Source organism: Mytilus galloprovincialis, chromosome 2 (assembly GCF_965363235.1).
Source record: "Mytilus galloprovincialis chromosome 2, xbMytGall1.hap1.1, whole genome shotgun sequence".
NCBI lineage: Eukaryota > Metazoa > Mollusca > Bivalvia > Mytilida > Mytilidae > Mytilus > Mytilus galloprovincialis.
The window spans coordinates 80,938,354-80,962,975 of NC_134839.1; the positions used below are offsets into that span (position 1 = coordinate 80,938,354).

A 24,622-nucleotide genomic window follows, 5' to 3' on the forward strand; every position below is an offset into this window, starting at 1 on the left:
TGATGTTTTTCTGCTTTGTAATGATCTGATGAGTTAAACCTTCTTCAGCTGATCTTTATAGTTTGTTTTTATGTTGTGCTGTAATACCACTGTACCAGATAAGGGGAGAGTTGAGCGTTCACAAACATGTGTAATCCTACCAATTTTTTTATGTGACAGTCAGACTGTCAGACTGTCCCAATCTGTCATCTTTCTTTATAAATTGTTTTGTTATCAGTAGGCCAATAGTCATGATAGTTTTGTCATTGGAATCATATCATATTTTTCATAAAAGGGACTTTTGTAGCCAACTATTTTGTATGGGTTTTCTCATTAATCATTGAAGGCCATATGATTGCCTATAACTGCTTAAAGCGTTGACACATGTTACCAACATGACCAAGATCATTTGATTACAGAGTCTGCTCCCCCTCCTTATTAATTGAAAGTCATTAAATCTTTATTGTTAAATGGTGTTTGGTAATTATTAATATATGTTAAATATATCATTCATGTATTTATGTATTTGGAAAAAATGACTGTTATTTATACTCTGTTCAGAACTGATGTATTTGGACGTTGTTTAAATATTTAGTGGGTCTTTTTTCTTTTTTGTTGTGAATCCAGTAAGGAGAATCATGTCGTAATTTAGAACAGGCAACAATATATGACAATAAACTGAATAAATACCGCCATCAGTACTGAATGTGGTCATGTGGTGAAGAGGAAAACACAAAACACCTACTTAATTGATACTACCAGGAAAGAGAAGAAATGAAAAGACTGCTGGAGATTCAAAATCTCCAAATAGTTAATCAGACACTATCCTAGCACCAGCAAGGAAAGAGACAAACGAAAGAAAAGCAGATATGATAGAATATTTAAAGAGTTTAGGGCCATTTCAAGATTCACTTAGCCCTAATTATCCTGATCCTGCGTCTAAACAAATTAACCTACATGACTAACACGTACAGTACTGTGACAGTAACACTATTATAAGCATGATAAGTCTAAGAGAAATTTATAATACCAAGTTTAAGGATCAGGATAGTTGAAGGTCCTGTATGAAAGATAGCTCTAGTCTCTATTGATTTTCCAATATACTAGTCTATAGGCTAGCCTCAGAGACTATATTATATTAATATATATATATTAGCACATGTAGCATGTGTAGCTACAAATGTACAGTACAGGGGTAGAGAGTGTAAATCAAGACATAATAATAATTAGAAGCAAGTAGAACCAATATCTTGAAGGAGATAGAAATATTATATTGTTCTGAGCTTCATAGTACAGTAGATTTGAAATACAACACTATTTTTCTGAAGTATTACCTGAGGCTGAAACACCATGATCAAATAAACAAATTCCGTTTTGTCGTAACTTCTCCGATTACGTTACGATTTTATTTTTATCGTAATTACTTCCCTTGTCTTAGCCTGCTGCCACTTTTATTGGTTTTGCATTCAAGTTTAACAACTTTAATAACACCAATATTTTTCATCAAGATGTTAATTCCATCAATTATATAATACAAGTAAGAATGTTATTCACGTGTAACAGCTGGGTTGGTTGATAATTGATTGATCAATGTCAGTTGTCTGAAACTGTTGTCGTAGACATCGCTACAACACTTTGAAATTGACAGTACTGCAGAATACTATTACTCTTTTTCAAAAAATATGTTTTCCTTGCTATTCTAAAGTACACAAGTCATATGAATTGTGCAAAAATGCTAATTTTCTAATGGCCATTCAAACCTGACTTCTGACTGATGCCTAAAAACATTTCAGAACTTCTGAAAATCCCTCTTCTGGTGAATCCGGGTCCGTCCGCCCTGATTTCGGTTTGCCCTTGTTCCGTTTCGCCCTGAGACCGTTCGCCCTGATTTTTATTTTTAGCTCACCTGGCCCAAAGGGCCAAGTGAGCTTTTCCCATCACTTTGCGTCCGTCGTCGTCCTGCGTCGTTATCTTTTACAAAAATCTTCTCCTCTGAAACCACTGGGCCAAATTTTACCAAACTTGGCCACAATCATCATTGGGGTATATAGTTTAAAAAATGTGTCCGGTGACCCGGCCAACCAACCAAGATGGACGCCATGGCTAAAAATAGAACATAGGGGTAAAATGCAGTTTTTGGCTTATTACTCAAAAACCAAAGCATTAAGAGCAAATCTGACAGAAGTTAAATTGATTATCAGGTCAAGATCTATCTGCCCTGAAATTTTCAGATGAATCGGACAACCTGTTGTTGGGTTGCTGCCCCTGAATTGGTAATTTTAAGGAAAGTTTGCTGTTTTTGGTTATTATCTTGAATATTATTATAGATAGAGATAAACTGTAAACAGCAATAATGTTCAGCAAAGTAAGATTTACAAATAAGTCAACATGACCGAAATGGTCAGTTGACCCCTTTTAGGAGTTATTGCCCTTTATAGTCAATTTTTAACCATTTTTCGTAAATCTTAGTAATCTTTTACAAAAATCTTCTCCTCTGAAACTACTGGGCCAAATTAAACCAAACTTGGCCACAATCATCATTGGGGTATCTAGTTTAAAAAATGTGTGGCGTGACCCCGCCAACCAACCAAGATGGCCGCCACAGCTAAAAATAGAACATACGGGTAAAATTCAGTTTTTGGCTTATAACTCAAAAACCAAAGCATTTAAAGTAAATCTGACATTGGAGTAAAATTGTTTATCAGGTCAAGATCTATCTGCCCTGAAATTTTCAGATGAATCGGACATTCCGTTGTTGGGTTGCTGCCCCTGAATTGGTAATTTTAAGGAAATTTTGCTGTTTTTGGTCATTATCTTGAATATTCTTATAGATAGAGATAAACTGTAAAAAGCAATAGATGTCGGCAAAGTAAGATCTACAAATAAGTCAACATGACCGAAATGGTCAGTTGACCCCTTTAGGAGTTATTGCCCTTTATAGTCAATTTTAACCATTTTTCGTAAATCTTAGTTATCTTTTACAAAAATCCTCTGAAACTACTGGGCCAAGTTCATTATAGATAGAGATAATTGTAAGCAGCAAGAATGTTCAGTAAAGTAAGATCTACAAACACATCACCATCACCAAAACACAATTTTGTCATGAATCCATCTGCGTCCATTGTTTAATATTCACATAGACCAAGGTGAGCGACACAGGCTCTTTAGAGCCTCTAGTTTATTATAGCGTTGTGTTGTGTGTATTTAATTGAATATGTTGAAGTCAGTCTACAATTTCGCCGAATATTTACGATGTATTATGTTGTCTACAGCTAGCTGCTACTAGGTTATAAGTTCTTGTAAATTTCAGGACTACAAGATATTGTGACTTCAAGGTATTGAGAACTAAGTTAGTACCTGTATGTAATTACGTTACTAGGAAATTTTTTACCCATCCAAGCTGACTATTTTATTTGAGAAAAATGTTATTTTCATTATTAATCCATCAAAGACAATTCATATACCAATCAGTGATATCAAAGATTTCAAATTATACCTAATCAGCAATCAAAATTCAATCAACAGTAATTAAAAGTAATTATAAAATAAAGTGTAACAATGCAGCCAAGAATTTTATTTAATTAATATTCTGTATTTAACTTTTAATAGATATACATAAATTTTAATATATATAAATATTATTTCTTTCATTAATGTAACATACATATCATAAATAAAAATAGGGCGAACGAACCCAGGGCGAACGGATTGCCAGGGCGAACAAACTCAGTGCGAACGAACCTAGGGCGAACATGTAATCAGGGCGAACGATCCCGATACCCTTCTGGTCTCTATTGCTTATTTGCATTCCATTAAGAGTCATCAATCTTATGGCAGGTCAAACAATTCTTACAAAACTATATGCAAAAAAAAACAAATATTACAGACATGAACCAATGACAACCACTAAACTACATGCTCCTGACTTGAGTCGAGACTAGCACATACAGAAAGTGGTGGGATAACTGTAATTGATGGTAATTAATTACTTTCAATCATGCTTGGTCTCCCAGAGCTTGACAATAAAACAATTTCAATCCTGCAAATGAACAACAAATAGTTATACATTGTCAGAAAACTACATTGTAGATAGGAAGTGAGAAACAAAATTAGAATATTGGTATTAGTACAGTCAGGGGTACTACTTGTACAAGTAATTTTTATTTACTTGAAGAAGTAAAATAAGATATACATGTACTTTAACTTATATAAGTGAATTATTACATGTATATTTAAATAATATCCCCTTAATTTTCTCAAAAATTTACTTGTATAAGCGAATTTTTTTTTTATCACACAAAAATTCTCAAGTTTTGAGATGTAAAACATGCCTTTAATGATTTTTCCCAGCATAACTCATATTTTTTTTTATTGAAGTTCAATGTTTCATCTCATTAATTAAACAAAGAAACTGATTGCACAAAGATCTTAAGTATTTGCCAAGGCCTTCAAAAGTTGCTCCTTGGGAGCTTGTAAATGAGCAGTGTTCAGACGATAACAGACAACTTGGATTTTCATTGTCCATGAAATTACAATTAAATGATTAGGAAAGACATCTGCAAAGGGCAGACAATTTAAATATCTATTAGAGCAAAGTAATCCTAAGAATTTAAGAAAAGAAGATAGGATGACTTTTTCACTTATATAAGTAAAAAAATCTGAATGTCTAAGGGACAAAACTAAGCCAATTTTTTTTTTACCTATGCAAGTAACTAAAATTCACTTGTATAAGTATCCTACAAATTCACTAATAATATAAGTATATATTTTATTTTACTTCTTCAAGTAAATAAAAATTACTTGTACAAGTAGTACCTTTTACTGTAGTATGAGGTTTGTACTTTTTACATGTTTTTTTTTCCAGATATACTTAAACAAATAGGCTGTAACCATGGCTATGACAGATAATGCCAGATTTCTGATCTCTCACTTGAGAAACTCATTCATTACCAGTGATGACACTGGGATGTGTGAATTAATTATTGAGAGTGAAGATTATGATGAATATGATTCTAAAAGCAGGTAAGAATCTAACAGTCTAATACTCTATATATAATATGCAATCATTTAGGAGAAATATTTAAACTTTCATGTTTTGTGTTTATTGCCATAAAGCTAATTTAAAAAATGTTATAAACAGTGCATTCATTATGTCCCTTTATAACTTTAAATTATATGCAAGCGGTGGCATAATCTGGGCCCCATGGACACATTTCTAGTTTACAATCCCTTATCCTATTACTCACTTCAGCATTCAAAGTAAATGTAATGAGAATGATTTGACAAATTCATGATAGAAAATTTTCAAAACTCTTTGCCGAACCATTAAACTAACTTTTAATCAGACTGTAAACCTGCAAATAACATTTAAAAGGATTGCTTCACTGTGATCATACAATATTTCAGCATTCCTAAATCATAAGCTCAAAAACTTATATCATAAAACTTGTTTATTTTAAGCAAAAGAGTCAATATGAGGTAGGCTGTAAAATTATCAAAATATGAATATCGTTCAGTGTATGTTAACTTGTGTTAATATGTCTTTTGATTGAGTTAAGCTATTTCAATTGACATTTTATAGTGCGTCTTTCTATGTTGTGATGTAACACTATTGTTTTAGATAAGGGTGAAGGTTGGTACCTATTAAAACATTTAAACCCAGCGAATTGTTTGCACCTGTCCTAAGTCAGAAATCTGATGTTCAGTAGTTGTTGTTTGTTGATGTGGTTTGTAAGTGTTTCTTGTTTTTGTTTTTATACGAGTAGAATGCAAACATTTTTTTGGGTTCGTATAATGCTGTGGTGTTGGGGTTGTTGTCAGTGTGTTTCCAGACAATGACTCAACAGATAGTATCAAGCTTGAATATTGTTCAAACTTGCCCCAACTGTTCAGGGTTCAATCTCTGTGGTCGTATCAGGCTGCGTACAGCGAAGCATTTTTTTTTTATGTAGATTAGACCGTTGGTGTTCCCTTTTGTATGGTATTACACTAGTCATTAACCGGATTTTTGTGTCAAAAATGTCGGTTATTGATTTCGGGATGTATGGCGGGCGGGCGGGCGTCAACCAAATGTTGTCCGTGCATTTACTCATGAATCGTTCAACCAAACCTTTTAAAATTTTAATATGTTGTTACTGACAACAAAATGGAGGTCAAGTTCAATAATGACGATTTTGACTTTTACCGTTTAGGAGTTACGGTTCTTGAAAGCTTAAAAAATGTTGTGTCCGTGCATTTACTCATGAACCGTTTAACCAAACCTTTTAAAATTTTAATATGTTGTTACTGACAACATAACGGAGGATAAGTTCAATAATGACGATTTTTACTTTTACCGTTCAGGAGTTACGGTTCTTGAAAGTTTAAAAAATGTCGTGTCCGTACATTTACTCATGAACCAGTCAACCAAACCTTTTAAAATTTTAATATGTTGTTACTGACAACAAAATGGAGGTCAAGTTCAATAATGACGATTTTTTACCGTTCAGGAGTTACGGTTCTTGAAAGTTTAAAATTTGAAAACCATACAATTCATTCATTTTTTTAGATATTTTCAAAATCCTAGGTAGGTGGACTTAGTAATTTTTTCTTACTTTATGTATTAAGAGCACAAAGTTTGTCCTGCTAGAGGGTCATTTTCTATCTAGTTTATATGTTGTTATTGTTGACAACATGGAAGTCAAGTTTGATATTGATAATCATAAATTTTACCTATTAGGAGTTTTGGTCCTTGTAATATTGATAAATGCCAGAACACAAATAAATGTTAAAGAATCCGGTTTACTGTCATTTTGACAGCTCTTGTTTTTAGCTTGCTATTGGGTTTGAGCCAAGGCTCTGTGTTGAAGACCATACTGAGCTATAATGGTTTACTTTTATAAATTGTGACTTGGATGGAAAGTTGTCTATTTGACAATCATACCACATCTTCTTATATCTAAAAATGAGAGAATGATTAATGAGATGAAATATTTTTTTCCAGACACGATTCTTCAAGTATTAGTGACAGTGGAATGGACTCTGACACCAACCTGTCAAGTTCCTATGATATCCTCCCTGATATGGGATATGGTTAGTATTAGTGTCAGTTGAATGGACTCTGACAGAAACTTGTAAATGAATCCATATTTATAATCACACACTCGTAAGTCAAACCACAGATAAGTCAAATACTTTTGTCCTGTCCTGTCATCGACTTAACCCATGGATCCATATTAATCGGGCTTCAATTTTTTCCTTTTTCATTTATCTCTTCATTTATGTAAGTTTCATCTACAAATGAACCTGCCACCCTTTATTTTCTGGACAATTTTCACAGTGACCTATCGATTTACGCATTTTACATTCACTTTGAAAGATTGTCACATGACCAAAGAGAAAAAGTAAGGTGCAATGCATTATTGGAGCTGATTTATGCAATGACCTTGGGTCAATCTGACACCTCTTTCATTGACAACGCAAGTAAGCTGAATGGCCAGGTGTGTTCTGATTGTTATCATGTTTGGCCAGGAAAGTTCTAGTCAGAAATTAGCTTAAGAGTCTGCATACTTTTAAAAGTCTCAAGGCTGCAAAGTCTCTTGTAACTTGGCATCCATTTGAAAATTAAATTTAAAATCTAAATGTAGATAAAGTATGATAATATGAATCAGAATATGCCACAGCATTTTTAGGCAGTTTTATAGTAGAAATTGTTTATACAGCTGAACCTTGTTATGTCGAAGTCTAAGGGACAGGACAAAAGTATTTGACTTATCTGTGGTTTAACTTTCAAGCTCAAGTGTGGCGTAATAAATTTTGAATTCAGGAAATACAGTATGTGATAAGTGTAAACTAGAATTATTGAACAATGTCCCTTTTTTATCTTTTCGATACAACACATTATGATTGTGTATTCAATCTCCATACTTTATGGTTCCTCATAATCATTTAACACAAGTACATATACATAACATTCACAAATAACATCATTACACAAACAAATATTTTCAAAGGTCAGTCTCTCTTATTATGAAATCACTTGCAAAACAAATCAAGTTCTGAAATATGTGATCAGGTTTGTCTGCATTGCATTCAATTATAAATTTGACATATAATTGTCTTTATCCTTTTATTCATTGTAAATACTGAATTTGAATTGTAACTATTCATTAAATCTCAGATTAGGTAAAAGCGTTTTTGTTTTTATGTCAGACTAAAGAAGATAAACATACTTAACTCATTTGGAAATGAATTTGACTTATCAAAGGTAAATAAACATTGATCAAACAGGAATTTTAGCGGGACTGAGAAATAACTGACTCTACCAAGTTTTCGACATAACCAAGTCAGACACAATGAGGTTTGACTGTAGTTGTATTAAATAGACAAACATACATTTTGTTCATTTTTCAGGTCATAGGAGAAGATCAAATACAGCACAGAAGTTAGAGAGAATGAAGAAAGAAAGAAGAAGTCAGCGTAAAATAAAAAATGTTCCATGGAGAGATTCATCTAGTGAATACAATGGTACACTAAGAATAATGATTCAGAGTTTAGAATAGAACATTTTGTTTTTAGTATCAGAGGGGTGCAGCCCAATTAAAGGGCTACTTTTATTTTTATCATTTACTGTGAAAGTACTTTTATTCATGGGGTACCAATTTTCGTGGTTTCGTGGATGACTTTATCCACGAATTTAAGTGTCCAACAAAATAAAACAACCATTGTTCCAATCATGACATGGAAAGATCCCCATGAATATATTTGATATTCAAAAAAAAAAACCTCGAATCTGTGAATACTTTAATAGCAGTCACAGAACTACAACTGCATGCAGGATTATACCCATTTAATCTTTAATACCCTAAACTGTACAACTTTTGATCTTTTAATTCTTATAAAAATAATGTTTTTCGATGAAAGTCAGATTTCCGGTATTGATATACTAGTATGATAAAGTGTTCATTGTATATCCTCATAGTTCTCGTACATATGGGAAATAATAATTACTTGCTTGGCTTGATTTTGATAAGAATTATTTGACAATTCAAGATACGTTTATAGCATTTGTTTATAATACTGATTTCTTTAGGTGACATGTTTATGGCCTAATTAGCACCTTTGATGGTCCTTAATCTGTTGATCACTTTATCTTGGGTTAATTTGCTACAGTTTACATGGGTAAATGTTTACTTTGCAATTTTCTTCAATCCAGACTATTTGTAACCTCGTTTCTAAAGGCTGTAATTTTTCAATTTGTTTTTTAGAAAACTGAAATCCATGAATTTAAAAACCCATGAACATGTAAATATTGCTTAAACCACGAAAATTGATACCCATGAATTAAAGTACTTTCACAGTACATGAAGAAACTTTATTGTAATAACTATATGAGAAAGATTTTGTTGTTCTATTCACAAGTTACTTTCAGTGGGTACTCTTGGTCATTTCAGCTTTGACAAACAATAGAATTGAGAATGGAAATGGGGAATGTGTCAAAGAAACAACAACCCGACCATAGAACAGACAACAGTAGAAGGTCACCAACAGGTCTTCAATGCAGCAAGAAATTCCTGCACCCGGAAGTGTCCTTCAGTTGACACCTAAACAAATATACATACTAGTTCAGTGATAATGAACGCCATACTAAACTGCAAATTGTACACAAGAAACTAAAATTAACAATAATACAAGACTAACAAAGGCCAGAGGCTCCTGACTTGGGACAGGCGTAAAAATGTGGCAGGTATAAACATATTTTTTTTTTAGATCTTAACCCTCCCCCTATAACAAACATTGTTAAGGCCTAAGGACGCTTATTAGGTGGGAGCATAAACTGGATAAAGCTTCATACTTCAGATGGAAGAAGACCTTGATAATTCTAAATTGTATATAGTTGAGATTAGTTTCTTAAGTTTCTGTCTGGCATATCTCTGTTGATCTTGATCATATTTTCATAGTACAGCCACTTCTTTTAGTGTGATTCATTATGAGTAAGAATATGATATTTTTATAGAATCATTGCAAGGTTTACATGTCCGTCAGACATGGTTCACCTGAAAGAACCCCTTCATGGATCAGGGATAAATGTTTAGTTTTTGTGGTAAAGTGCATTTATCAGATACTGTTAATCTTACTTTGACTACATTTGATGATTAATTGGTTAATGTATAATTTTGTTGGTTAGGTCTCTGTTTCAGACACTATAAGTAGAAATACCACTATATTGCTGTATAAAATGGTTGTTTAGTGTACATGTCCGTTTGGCAGAGGTCATCTGAATTTCACTTCATTGTTCATTGATTAGTGTTAAGTTACAGGTGTTAGGTCTGTTTCTCAGAAAATGTTATCAATATAGGTCAACTTTATTTGGTGTATGGAATGATTTTAAGGTTTATATGCATGTTGATCTTGCAGTTCATGATGGACAGGGTTCATCTGACCTTGACCTTATTTTCAAGGGTCATTGATAATGTTAAAGTTAATGTGATATCTGTAGTAAGACCTTGATACTTTATGTGTCAGTACTGGCTTGAATTCATTTATATTTTTGTACAACAGACACTACCTAGCATATGCGTAACCTTGTAATAAATGTCTGATAACTTTGTTCATTTCATTTTTAGTGGAAGAGAAAGGACATTTATTTGATAAGAAGCAATTACCACAAGAAAATGAAGAGAAAAAGAAACCAAAAATGTCTTCCTTATCATGGTTGTTAGAAAATGCTGCTATTACAGGATCAAATCCTTTCCTGGAATATGCCAAATTTGATGGAAAGGTATTTAGATGACAAAATCTAGAAGTAGAATTTGAAGTTTATTTCTTTTAAATGCCCCTTCAGAATACTGATAATTTTTTTTTCTATATTGATTAGCAATTTTTTTTCTCACAAATTATAAATGCACTGCAGTCAATAAAAAAACCAAAAATATGTAAAACATAAAGACTGAAACTAACAAGTTATTTTAATTAAAAAATTTAAAGACTGTATTAAGATTTTTTGTATTTAATATTATTTATAATTTATTGGACCTATCTGTATTTAATGTATTTTTCAGTACATTTTGTTCTGACAACAATTTTTTTTAGGCAAGTGTTGGGGCAACAAAAAAGATGGATATATTCTTAACAATGGCTTTGCCTGCCGACAGAAGTTATCCAATATCAGTTGTTGTTATAGCAACAGCAAAAATTCAGGAATTGATTGGACTGGTGTGTTGGCAGTATACTAATGAAGGGAGAGAACCCATGCTTCAGTAAGTTCTATCCAGGTCAAAGAATACATAAATGTATGTAACATCCTAAGCAGATGATTAGAACATTGACTTGAAATTATTTTTATTTTCTACAGAAACAAAACATTCAAAAGAAAACATAGAGCTGAAATAAAATAGAACTTTGACATACACAAATAAAAAGTATGTGCCAAAATTCATTGGCCAATATTTTTGGTTCACTTCATTTCCTTTACCAGAAAAAAATCTGCTGATCTATATCATTTGTCAAGTTAATTGCTCAACATACTGACAGTGATTTTATATACAAGAAACAAACAAATGATATAATGTTATTATATTGTTGTCTAAAACAAAATACTTTGAAGGAAAGATAATATTTGGAATCAAGTGTATTGCTGCAACTAACCAAATCGATTCTGACCAGCATACACAATAAACAAACCCATTAGTAAAGTGCTTGTACTTCATTAATGAAAAGCTCTATACTTGAGTGAGATTATCTGACAGAAAAGAAAACTAATTTATTATACTGACATTGAAAAGCATTGATTTATTTTGAAGAAAAAATATTTTTTGTTGAGCAATTCAAGCTTTCATATTTTACAAAAGAATTTTAAAGCTATGCAGTAACTGAGAAAATAAAACTAGTTAAAAGATGTATTTATATTATATTTCTAGTGACAATATAGAAAGATACTGTCTACATATAGCAGAGGATGATGGTGAAGTTGACATGGATTTTCCCAGTCTGGATCCTAAAGAACCAGTCTCTAAATTTGGATTTTCTAAACTAGCTCTTGTTGAAAAAGACTTACCAACTGCAAAATCACCAAAATCTTCCTTTGTGGTCACAATGTAAGTTTAGAAAAAAAATGTCAATGCTAAAAAATTGTGTTCTTGTGTTGTCTTATCCTTGTGTACCTTACATAATCCTTCACAGGTCCTTGCAATGTCTATAATAAATGTGGACTACAAACAAAATTGAAGATTTCACATAATAACATAAATATGTTTCATTAAGATTATTTTGAATTTGAATGCAATATAGTTGAGAAAATAAATTGATTTACTTAATACTTAATATATATATTAACAAGGTTAAATGATATACGGAATAATCACCAATACAGAGATATTTGTAAATTTCCCCCATTAAGTAGATTGAAACTTTATTTGAGATGTGAGGTGCATGGAAACCATACTAATACGGAAAGATTAAAAGTACTAATATTTGTTGTAACTTCTTGGTTTATAATTAGATGATCTATCAAAGATATTTCCATGGTATACAATTCTTTTCCAGATATGTACCAAACAGAGGATTTAACAAATTTCAGATGGAAAGTATGAATATCCCAATGCGAGATATACTACAGAGAATTTTAAAGAGACGAAAGATTAGGCCAAGACCAGGTAAAAATGTATTTATAAATAAACAATGATGATAAAAATGGTAAAGCATATATATTGAAACTAGTAAAATAATGCTTCTGGAATAGAAAAATCTATAATATTGTCTAATGGGTGAGTAGAAATCTTTTACCACTGGATTTTAAACAACCAACAATCAATTAATTAAAAATCTTTTAAGCTCACCACAAGTTAAAATGTACAGATTCCAAAACAATTTAAATTTTACAGTTTAACTGAATTAATTTTTTTAATTTTGATGGTTGGATAGTAAGTTTTACTTGCATATTCAGGACAATTTAAAACATGTTAGTTTGATATGATGCTTTGTACTAGACCTATACTCAGAGCCAAAATTTTGAAATGCTTGTTCACAAAGTAACAGTCTGCATGATGTCGAGTCACCATACACAAGCTCACGACTCTGAAACTTATCACACAAGTCTCTTATTCATGCTAAGAGGAGAAGCAGCAATTTTTTGTTTGAAGTCTATAGTTTAACCTTGGTAGGGATCCAATCCACCAGCTGATACACTCCTGGTAATCATACTATCACAATGCAACACAAAATATCAATATTGAAATTATATAAAAAAAAATCATGATTCATAAACCTGTAAGACAATAACAGAAAATATTTATTATCATTTCAGGCTTAAATTACAATTTAGAAAAACAGGAAGAACCTGGGGTGTCAATTGATTTAGATGCTACCTTAGCCAGTATGGATACAATGGAGTTCAGTCTAGTCAGGGAAAATAGTAAGTCGTTTTATATTATTATAATATATCAAAGACACTTTTCAAATAATTTCTGAATTACAAAATAATGTTTATGATAAGCATCAACTATAAGAACTAAAAAATTTCGAAAATTTGCTCTCTTTTAGACAAACTTTATCAATTTATTTTTTCTCTTTCTGTTCTAGTGCCCATTAGATCAAGCCTTCGGGAAAACTATAGGTCCTATTGATTTGAAGTGATTACCATCCATGGGACAATTTCAGAGAAGCAGGCTTGGATGAAAATTTATACTTTTATTGAAATGTTAAATTAGCCAAAACTGAATTTGCATGGTGTCAGGCTAAATTTTTCTTTACAACAATCTGTGTAGGTCTTTGTGGGTTTGATGCTCTTATGTAATTTATATTATCGCTATTTTGTGCATTTTTCGTTTGATCTTTTTTTGTGATAATTTTCATATCATGCTACATGACTTGAGATGGAAACGTTATCGCTAGAAACTAAGCAGACACGTGGCATTGCTAACGAAATTGACATGAAATTGACAACGTCGTCATAGGTAAAATAGCGATAAACAGATTATCATTGGTCATCTTAACTCCATTGCCTTTCTCGTTTTCGTTCTCGTTGAGAGGATCAACTATAATCTATAATTATTGACCAGTTATTTTATACACAAAAGATTTTCTTTAGATATGCAGGAAAAATATACTGCTGTACTAACTTCTTTTGTTTCTATTATAGGTACTAGAAGACATCATAATGAAGGGTCAGAGGATGAGGTATCTACAATGGCAGATTCTCTTACAAGTCATCAGTACAAAAGTTATATTGTCAGCATGGTCCATCGCCTTAGAGCTAATACAGATGTTCAGCTGGGTAAATTATTAGGAATCTATTCAGGATGTGTTCTTGATAAATATCTTGTTTTCTTAAAATCTAAGCACTATGTATTTTGGTGGCTTTTTTTTAATGTGCAATCAACAATTTTTGACCCACCGAATCATTTTGGAATAATCCTCATTGAAATCCTTAAAAAACGGATGGTTTCAAAAAGGAGTAGGGGCAATATCAATCTAATTAAAAATCGATCTCTCGTCGCTCTCGTTTTCTGATATGTTGCGTGGGAGATCTAACGAAACCCGATTTGAGGTCACGTGTGAGTTAACTAGAAGTTATAAATTTATAATGTTATGCAAATGATTTGACGAGGACCTATTAATTAGCCAATCAAAAAAGTTTATGAATTATTTGGACTGACGATTTCTTCGTAAATAAAATGAGTTACATCCCTTTACCTCACGATTAACTTTCAAGATCATCGAAGACTCATTTTCATTGGTCGAAAAAGACACACCTACAAGGTCAATCACATGTGACCTCAAAGCGTGTTTCATAAGATCTCCCACGCGACATATCAGAAAACGGGAGCGATGAGAGATCGGTTTTTAATTACATTGGGGCACTATTAAGGGCCTTCATTGCCCATAATATAACATCAAATTCAAAAATTATCATTCATATTTTTAAAGTTGTCCAAACTAGTCTAAGGTACAAGTCAAGAAAATAAAAACAAATAACACATTGAACAACTTATCATGGCAACAAACCAAAATTTCTTGATTTTCCTTGTTTTAAAAAAAAAAAAATTGAAAAAATTGTTTGGAAATTTTAACAATAACTATTTGTTTACTATATTTACACCCCTCCACCATTTCATTTGACTTTTTATGCCCCACCTACGATAGTAGAGAGGCATTATGTTTTCTGGTCTGTGCCTCCGTTTGTCTGTGAGTCTGTTTGTTCTGCTTCAGGTTAAAGTTTTTGGTCAAGGAAGTTTTTGATGAAGTTGAAGTCCAACCAATTTGAAACCTAGTACACATGTTCACCATGATATGATCTTTCTTATTTTAATGTCAAATTTAAGTTTTGACCCCAGTTTTAAAGTCCACAGAACAAAGAAAAAGATAGTGCGAAGCTCAGGTTAAAGCTTTTGGTCAAGGTAGTTTTCGATGAAGTTGAAGTCCAATCAACTTGAAATTTAGTACACATATTCCCTATGATTTATTCTTTTTAATTGTAATGCCAAATTAAAGTATTGACCTCAATTTCACGGTCCACTGAACATGTAAATTGGTAGTGAGAGTGGGACATCCGTGTACTATGGACACATTCTTGTTGTTTATGCTTTCTGTTGTTTTTCTAGGAAGTTGTCAACTAAAAGAATTGTAAAGACACAAAAAACTTGTTTGACCCAGTTTCTCAATTCAAATAGATAATCATATCACACGACTATAACTTATATTATTTTTACAATATTTATATTCATTATGTCAAGTAGAAACACGATACTGTTCATTCACAAATTATTATGTGCATTTATTACTATAGGATTTTGGATGAATGGACAAAAAAGCGAGATTAATTATTATAATATCTGGACAACTTGTATGCAATAATTTCTGAATTTTAATGTATATCATGACATTTTTCAGGTGTTAGTGGAGAGAAGGTAGAGGTAGACCCAGTTGGTTCAAAAGGGACTAAATTTTTCAAACAAAGGGCCATGACTTATGATGCTGATAATATTGCATCTTGTGAAATCTTGGAAGAGAAATCAACAGGTAGTCTGTCAATATTGTGGAAATATATTATATATAACTTAACTGTGAAATCCACATCTAATACAGAAAATAAAGCATAAAAAGTACAGAATAACTGCCAAAGAACATTGTAAAATTCTAATGTAAAGTTCGATCATTTTAGAAACGGGAATAACATTAATGTTTACTTTTCAAACACACCAAGTTTATGTCTGATTTGAAAATAACAACAATCTCTTAGTAAAAGCACACTCAAAGTTTTGATTTAACTATAGACTATACATTTTAACCTTTGAAAACTAGTTTGATAAACTTAATTTTTGAAAATGTTTAAAATATATATTGTTCTGTAGTCAAAAGTGAAACCAGGTTCAATCTACCATTTTTGTCAAGCCTTCCACTTTAGTCGAAAAAGCGACACATAGCGATCCTACATTCCGTCCGTGTAGACGTCGTCTTCGGTGGTGGCAGCGGCCACAAATATTCACCCTGTGGTTAAAGTTTTTGAAATTTGGATAACTTTCTTTAAATATACTAGATTTCTATTAAACTTGGATAGAAGCTTGTTTATGATCATAAGATAATATTCAAAAGTAAATTTTGCAAAAATAAAATTCCATTTTTCAGTATTTTACTTATAAATGGACTTGGTTTAACATTACATTCACTCTATTGTTAAAGTTTTTAAAATTTTAATAACTTTTTTATACCATTTTGGATTTGTACGAAACTTGGACTGAAGCAAGTTTATGATCAAAAGCTAGTATCTATATATAGCATGTGTACTATGCATGATTCACATGCGTGGCAAGAAACATGTGTATAATGCATGTAAAACACCTGTGACATGTGTGTTTTTAGATACATGCATAACACATGTAGAAGGGAATTTTGTTAAAATGTACATGTATCTGTATTTTACTTATAAATGGACTTAGTTTTTCTTCCAGTTAACATTACATCCAGTGTGCAGTTAAATTTGTTTTAACATTTATAAGATTCATAAACTATCCTGGATGTTTACCAAACTTGGACAGAAGCTTCTTACAATAAAAAAATAGTATCAAGAGGAATGATTTTATTGATTTTTTTCCTCATTTTTATGAGCCTGCGATTTACAGCAAAAGTAGGCGAGACACTGGGTTCCGCGTAACCCTTACAAATTTTTTCTATAATGTCCTGTACCAAGTCAGGAATATGGCAGTTCTTATCAAATAGTCAATATCTGTGTATGTTGTAATTTTTTTTTGTTGAAATTCCGTGTTTCTGTTGTTATTTTGTTTTCCTCTTATAGTTGATTTGTTTCCCTTGGTTTTAGTTTGTTACCTGCATTTGTTTCCCTTGGTTTTAGTTTGTTACCTGGATTTGCTTCCCTTGGTTTTAGTTTGTTACCTGGATTTGTTTCCCTTGGTTTTAGTTTGTTACCTGGATTTGTTTCCCTGGGTTTTAGTTTGTTACCTGGATTTGTTTTCACTTTATGACTATTGAACAGCCATATACTACTGTTGTCTTTATTTGCTAACATCATATATAATATTCTTTCAGGTAAATCTGTGTTCAGGATAACTTACTTCACAAGCCATGATTATAAACACAGTGATTTCGAGTCAGATTCAGAAGTGGGTAATGAAATTGTGTCAAAAATTAATAACATTCTGGAATTAAGACTTAGTCCTGTGAGGAAAGACTTTGTGGCTACTAGAGCAGCAAAGCATTTAAGAAAGAGAGATTCATTACGAGATTCCTTTAGACTGTCTAAGTACACTGATAACTGAAAGACAGAACTATTTTTGTACTATCAGTCATAATTTCATAAAAGATGTAAAGAATCATGGTAATATACCTCTATATAAATCTAACATTGAGCTGCTAGATATACAGTCATTTTATCAAGATTACCAATACTGTGTTACCATGAAAGACAAAGGTGTGTGTAATTGATAAAATATTGAGTATTTATTAAGTCTGAAGAACAGACAAGGTCTTTTAAATTAACATACAAACAGAAAAATAATTATTGTTGAACAATATACAGTTTTTTTAATGGTTTCAAATTATTGTTGTATATTATGAAATAAAATATAGATAATTGTGTAAAATTTAATTCATGAGTTTCAGCTAGAGAAGTTTACTTCATGTCTCCAAGGTATATATTAGCAGATTACCAAGCTTTGTGAGTGTGTGTAAAAAAACATCTTCTCTTCTGGCATGTTACAAGGATTTTTAAATATAAGTAGTAATTCAACCCAAAGTAAATTGATAATGTGATTTGGTGCTCTGTAAAACATGGTTCAATCTACCACTTACTTTTGAAGTGTGTCTGTACCAAATCCGAATTATTGACAGTTTTTAGTCCTCTACCAAATTCGAAGGGGACTTTAGGTTTGCACTCCATCCGTCTGGCAAATCAGTTTTCCACACTTTTGTCTTCATGCTTGAAGATGTTTGTTAATTTGATATTTTGTTTATTGTCTTATGACAAGTTACAAAATAATTTCAAATTTTGTTCCATTCTGATGATTTTTTGCAGAGTTATGGTCCTTTGACTTAGAAAGTTCAGTAAAATAATCATTGTTCCATTCTTTTTTTTTTATCATTCTTCAAGATATTGATTAGATAATTGGTATATAGTTTTATCATGACAACTTACAGTTCAAGTTTGAATTTTGTTCTTGTCATATGACTTTGTACAGAAATATGGTCCTTGCACTTAAAAAGTTCACTTAAATAATCAGTTGTCCATTTTTTTTTGGCCATGCTTGAAGATGCTGACTTCATATTTGTGATACAGTTTTCACCATGAAAAGTTAGAGATCAAGTTAGAATATTTTCCAATACAATGTATTTTTTTCTGTGTTAGGGGATTATATATTGCCAGTAAATACTCACAGAATGATTGTTCTCTTTGATATCAAAATAAAAGATTTTCCTTTACGCAGCCGATATTTGTAGATATTTATTGAATATATCTTGGGCATTTTCTGAATGCAAATATCCTACTTTCAAAAGTAGCCTCATCAGGGACTTGAAAAATTAGACTTGCTGCTTCTCTGCATTGGTCTGCTAACAACTCAGAATTTAAGAATAAAAAGAATTAAGATTGGTTTGATTCATATTCAGAATATGTCAGGACAGGGTAAAATAGCACCACCTTGTGAACTAGTATGGCTAATTTATAAGCATGTCAGTCTAGTACAAAGCAGGATTCACAACACATCAATATGTTCTCGTCCTGATGTGCATATAATATTGGTAGTACATGTATTTGATTATGGATGCCAAATACTCATTCATCCATTATTCATTATAGGTTAATTCATACAAAACAATTATACAGTTAAATTATCCATTTATTGCACAATAATCAGACCCTGTTGATTCTATCTTGACATAATATTGAGGTCACAATGTCTTCTGGTTTAATTAGTCTTGTACTTCCAACAATTACCTGAAAATAAAAAAGGAGTTTGTATATATATTATTTAGCACAATACTTCAACATCCTTACTTGATTTTAAATCATAGAAAATATTTACAAGACACACTACTGAATAAAAGAAGAATGTGTCCATGGGACACAGACAATGCTGCCACTTGCATATAATGTTATAAAGGGACACAACTCAAGAACAGCAAAAGTGAAGCAAACCAAATTTGAACTTAATTCTGTTTTGTGTATAAGTTTATAACATAAAGTTGAGGCAATCTAAAGGTAGAGAAAAGAAACTTATTTTGGGACGTACTGACATACATGTACAAGGGCCATCAGCTACTGCAGAGGCATAAAAAGACTAGATGTGTCAAAGCGACACGAATGGCCCTGTCTCAAAAAGTTGAAAAATCTGCAATTTCAATAACACATTTGGACACCAACATGATGGTGGTCTCACATATAAAAAAATCAGCTCAATATCTGATGGCGTATAGAAAAAAAGTCTGTATAACTGTGATTTTCAAAAATTTAACATAGTCCAAAGCCCGTAATTTCGGCAAAAATTAGTGGAGTGGAATGAAACTTCCACTTGATCTATAATTCATCATGAGTAGCTCACATACCAAAAATCAGCCCAATATCTGAAAGCATTTAGAAAAAAAGTCTGTATAACTGTGATTTTCAACAATTTAACAAAGTCCATACCCCGTAATTTCGGCAAAAATTAGCCAAGCGTAACAAAACTTTAACTTGATCTGTAACATATCTTGGTTAACTCACATGCCAAAAATCATCCCAATGACTGAAAGCGTTTAGAAAAAAAAGTTTATAACCGATTTTCAACAATTTAACATAGTCCAAAGCCCGTAATTTCGGCCAAAATTAGCGGAGCTGAACGAAAGTTAAACTTGATCTGTAACTCGTCATGGTTAACTCACAAACCAAAAATCAGCCCAATATCTGAAGGCCTTTACAAAAAAACTCTTTATAATGGTTTGTTGCTGAATGAAGGAATGATGGAATTTCCGAATGACGGAATTTCAGAATTTCGGACAAGGGTATATGGCACTGACAACTTCGTTGTGGGGCCATAAAAAGAAGAGAAAGTGGGCAATGGAAAATCATAAGTCCACTATGGGCATTAAGATTTCAAAAAATAAACAAACAACAATAACACACTGCTACATACTAAACTTTAGATATACCAAACAAAGAACCCCACCAAAAAGGTCTAACTCAGACGTGTCAGATCGATATTCCCGAAATAATAAGCAGTTCCTACTCTACTAGTGATGATGCATTTAAAGTATTACCTGTGATGAAAGTTTAAGTGATGCACATAAGTCCTTTATTTGTTTGAGTTCTGTAGAAGTCACACCTCCAACAACAAATATAATCAGTAATGGATGGTCACTAGGGCGTGGTTTACTCACTGTCCTAAATAACCTATCATAAGAAATAAAAACAATATTAAAATCAGTCTATCATTTATGGCTTTACACAATTGACAAAAAACAGACATACAAACAAACACAAGCAACATAAAGAAAACATGAGGATGTAAAAAGTATCTATAAAACAAGAAAAAGTACAAAATCTAAAAGAATCCTTAAAACATAATCACTTTTGATATTTGTGTTGCAATAAAAACTGATTATTTTCATTTCATTTTGTCATTTTAATGAAGTACTTGGATGTTTAGAATAATAGTGTATAATGTAATGTAAACCTCACCCAAAGCCAGACTTCAAAAGATCCCCAAATCCTGATGATTTCAGCTCCACATCAGGAAGTTCTGGTTTGCTGGGATCAAACATTACATTGATCAGCTGTTTTAGTATTGGCATCAGCTGTGAAGGTCCTAAAGCACTTTCCTCACACACAGAACTACAATGATAATGAGATTATGCACAGCTATTTACAGTAATATAGATATTGCTTAACAATTGAAGTAAGCCAAACATCATTATACAGTCGTGTAGCTCATTAAAGCACACCTTACCGGATAGCTTGAATGGACGCCTCACGAATAACTTTTTTTCAATCCGTTCATATCTGTTAGACGTCGGGTCTTATCCCTTAGACGTCCGTCTATATCTGTTGCATGTCCGTTAAGCGTACGTTTTATGTGTCCGTTGAAAAATTTTGAGCATGTTCAATTCTTTTAACCCTTTCAACGCTACACAAAAAATGAATAATATGGCTGCTGCTGCTGCATTTTCTATGTTGTTTGTACTGAAAATGCACATCTACATTCAAACTGATATAACTTTTTTATTATTGCAGATACAGAAAAAGTTTGTGTATGTAAATTGTTCTCCTTATCCCAAACAATAAAATGATGACTTCCATTTTTACCTTTAGGTCATAATGAAATCTATATATACAGGAAAACTACAGGTAAAATTAATTAACCTGTATTATTTGTGTATACCACTCCTCTGGACTGGAATCTTTGTTGGCTTTAGTGTACAACTAATAATTTTAACAAGTGAAGATTGTTGATTAAAAAAATCACAAATTTGTAGCTCTTGTTACCTTTGTGCAGGTAAAAAACTTGATTACAGGTAAGTGCTTTCCGAGGAGCAATTTCTATGATTTCTACGAAATTGTTGTGTGATTAAATGGTCTATACTGGATTCATTGTTGAAAGAATGTGATTATATTTTTTTATACATGTTCATTATATTGATATACATTTACAAAAGTGTTTATTTTTACCTTTGTGACATATTTGCACCTGTATATCAAGGTGAAATACAATACAGGTAAAAAAAAAAAAAAATTATATGTTTTACTTTTCCTGTATTTTTTTTTTGATTTGTATGATTGTGTAAATAAAATATTGCAAGCTGTGTTGTGTAGTTTCTGTATAAAGACAGGTAAATGAAACCCATGAAGCATATATGTCTTCTCAATTTTCAAGCAACAAATGCCGCTAGAAACTGTGATACTGTAGTTATATTGGTTATTCATATATTTCATGACTTGGTTCTTTTTGATTGATTGGAAGTACTGTAAACATTTGTAAATGTAGAAATAGAATTTAATAACTAGAAATAGAACTCTGTAACATTGTAAAACTTTGGCAAAGGTGTTCAATACATGTAAATAACAAAACGTTGTAATTTGTCATTGTGTTCATTCACTCTCTGAAGATGAAGATGAAGATGAGGAGTTATCGTCAACCCCCAATTTTCTTTTGTAATCCTTTTTTGTGTGGTACTCATGAAAGCAGTCTGGAACACAAAGTGCTATGACACACTTAGGACAATAGAAAGAAGTTTGTGTTCTACAATTACCCTGTCTGTCCTTTGGCGCAAAATTGCATGCCTTACAATCTCGCAATGGTCTTTTACGCTTTGCCCCTTCCTTTGCGGGAATATACTGTGGAAAATGTTTTCCTGTTAGTCTCCCAATCGGTTCACATTTTCTCCCTTTGATATTGTCTGGAAGAGGAGCATTAGGTGCCTCATCGATGAGGGCGCGGATTAGACTTTGACGGAACATTTGATGCGTTCTTCGTTTTGCGGGCTTTCCATATTTCTTAAACAAGACGTACACATTGACCAGGAGAACATTAAATAAGTGAAAGAATAAAGTTTTCCACCACTTGACACTTTTACGTAGACCATCATAATACTGGCAGATTTGGTCGTTCATGTCGACGCCACCCATGAATTTACAATAGTCAACCACCAAGTTCGGCTTGAGAACCGGCTCGTTGTCTTTATTTACTCTGTCTGTGACAATAAGTTTGGCCTCATGCATAGTAGAGAGCATATGCACATCACGTTTGTCATTGAATTTTATAGCTAATAAATTCCCCATTCTACGATATATTCCTTGCCCTTGCTTCAATTTTTTTACCTGCGTAAACGCTTTTGGAACGAGTTTTTTGTTAGTACGAACAGTACCACAAGCATAAGTGTTCAGTAGGTCTAACTCATTAAACAGTTCAGGACTACAATAATAGTTGTCAAGGTATACTTTATACCCCTTAAGCAACAGGCCACAGAAAGCTAACAGTCCAACTACTAATTTAGTTGTGTGAGTACAATCCTCTCCAAACATCTACAATATCAGCATAAATACTGCAGCTACGCTCCGCATCAGCATCATAAATATCAAACCCGACACAATAACCAGATCTTGCTTCACAACATTGGTACAACTTTATACCAAACTTGTTGGGTTTCATAGGATTATATACCCTGAATTTAACCCTCCCTTTAAATGGGCATGTTCCTTCATCATAACTAAGATACTCTTCTGGAGTATAGACACTAAATGTCTCTCTCATCATTGAAATAAATGGCCTTACTTTGTATAGACGGTCTGTATCAGCAAGATTGTTGTCATTTAAATGTAAGTTTGCAAGTAAGTTCATAAATCTATCTTTTGCCATCATTTTACTGAAAAATGGGGTGTTAATAACTTCATCTGTGAACCAATAGGCATCTAGGTCACCTTTTCGAGTTAATCCCATTGAAATGATCAAAGAAAAAAACACTTTCATTTCGTCTATGGAAGTTGGTCGCCATTTTGTGATACGAGATTTTGGTTTTAGTTCATCATTTTGAAGCCTCCTATCCGCGTATAAGTTTGTTTGTACGACTATTGTCTCCCACATTGAATTCCTAAGTAACAAATTGAAGAAATCAATTGGTTGTGGGTCTTCTCCCATGTCGATGTCATTAAGACCCGGCGTTCCAGTGAAAGGAGCACAAAAGGGGGGCGTGTCAATTCGCGACCAACTATTCTCCTCATCTATCCCAACATTTATGTCTTTATCATCCTGTTCAAACACTATTTCGCTCAGTATGTCATGATCATTAATTATATCGTTCAAATCAAAGCCTTCAAATTCACTTTCGTCGTCTGATTCACCAAAATATTCTTGTATGAAATCGTCAAGTTCTTCGTCGTCAATGAACGCCGCCATTTTGGCGTCATATTTTTTTTCACTTTTTATTTCTCTGCCGGGCGCGATATTTTTCCAAAGAAAGTTTCATTTTTATAAACTCAATCGCGACCTAGACACACGCCCTTTAAGATGGACTAAAATCTAGATGCCTTCCGAGTGATATACATACAATACATGCAGGCGAAACCGAACAACAACAAAAACGACTTATGCCGCGAATAGCAGCCGGGGACGGAGCACCTCATCGCGGCATATGCCGCGAATAGCGTTGAAAGGGTTAACAGACGTCCAAAGGATAAAATGTCCGT

At 32.5% G+C, this 24,622-nt stretch overlaps 3 protein-coding genes across 4 annotated transcripts in view; 1 reads left to right on the forward strand and 2 right to left on the reverse strand.

The window, feature by feature from the left end:
- The window catches only part of LOC143064557 (eEF1A lysine and N-terminal methyltransferase-like), a 19,270-nt gene extending 17,820 nt beyond the window's left edge, over positions 1–1,450 (reverse strand). Inside the window, exon 1 of the mRNA XM_076237465.1 lies at positions 1,314–1,450. The gene's annotated coding sequence lies outside the window, so the exon portion shown is untranslated. The remainder of the gene's footprint in view (positions 1–1,313) is intronic.
- LOC143064558 (target of rapamycin complex 2 subunit MAPKAP1-like) lies at positions 1,403–18,053 on the forward strand. The gene is made up of 12 exons (XM_076237466.1): positions 1,403–1,516; positions 4,844–5,001; positions 6,962–7,050; positions 8,371–8,484; positions 10,584–10,738; positions 11,050–11,216; positions 11,877–12,053; positions 12,502–12,611; positions 13,262–13,369; positions 14,096–14,230; positions 15,847–15,975; positions 17,500–18,053. Exons 2-12 carry the CDS (start codon positions 4,871–4,873, stop codon positions 17,727–17,729), a joined length of 1,545 nt encoding a protein of 514 aa, XP_076093581.1. The 5' UTR covers positions 1,403–1,516; positions 4,844–4,870; the 3' UTR covers positions 17,730–18,053.
- A 1,230-nt stretch (positions 18,054–19,283) lies between these two features.
- Positions 19,284–24,622, reverse strand: part of LOC143064556 (sec1 family domain-containing protein 2-like) — a 33,324-nt gene continuing 27,985 nt past the window's right edge. For both annotated transcript variants that reach the window (XM_076237463.1, XM_076237462.1), the window contains exons 14-16: positions 21,122–21,274; positions 20,701–20,833; positions 19,284–19,402 (exon numbers count right to left, since the gene is read on the reverse strand). In XM_076237463.1, coding sequence (XP_076093578.1) covers positions 19,319–19,402; positions 20,701–20,833; positions 21,122–21,274 — 370 coding nt within the window. In that variant the 3' untranslated portion in view covers positions 19,284–19,318. The remainder of the gene's footprint in view (positions 19,403–20,700; positions 20,834–21,121; positions 21,275–24,622) is intronic.

What these genes read in the sequence shown, in the direction of transcription:
- LOC143064558 (XM_076237466.1), top strand. Translation starts at nt 4,871, where the DNA reads ATGGCTATGACAGATAATGCCAGATTTCTGATCTCTCACTTGAGAAAC. An exon ending in CCTCCCTGATATGGGATATG is followed by an intron (nt 7,051 to 8,370) that starts GTTAGTATTAGT and finishes TTCATTTTTCAG; the next exon opens with GTCATAGGAGAAGATCAAAT. An exon ending in GGGAGAGAACCCATGCTTCA is followed by an intron (nt 11,217 to 11,876) that starts GTAAGTTCTATC and finishes TTATATTTCTAG; the next exon opens with TGACAATATAGAAAGATACT.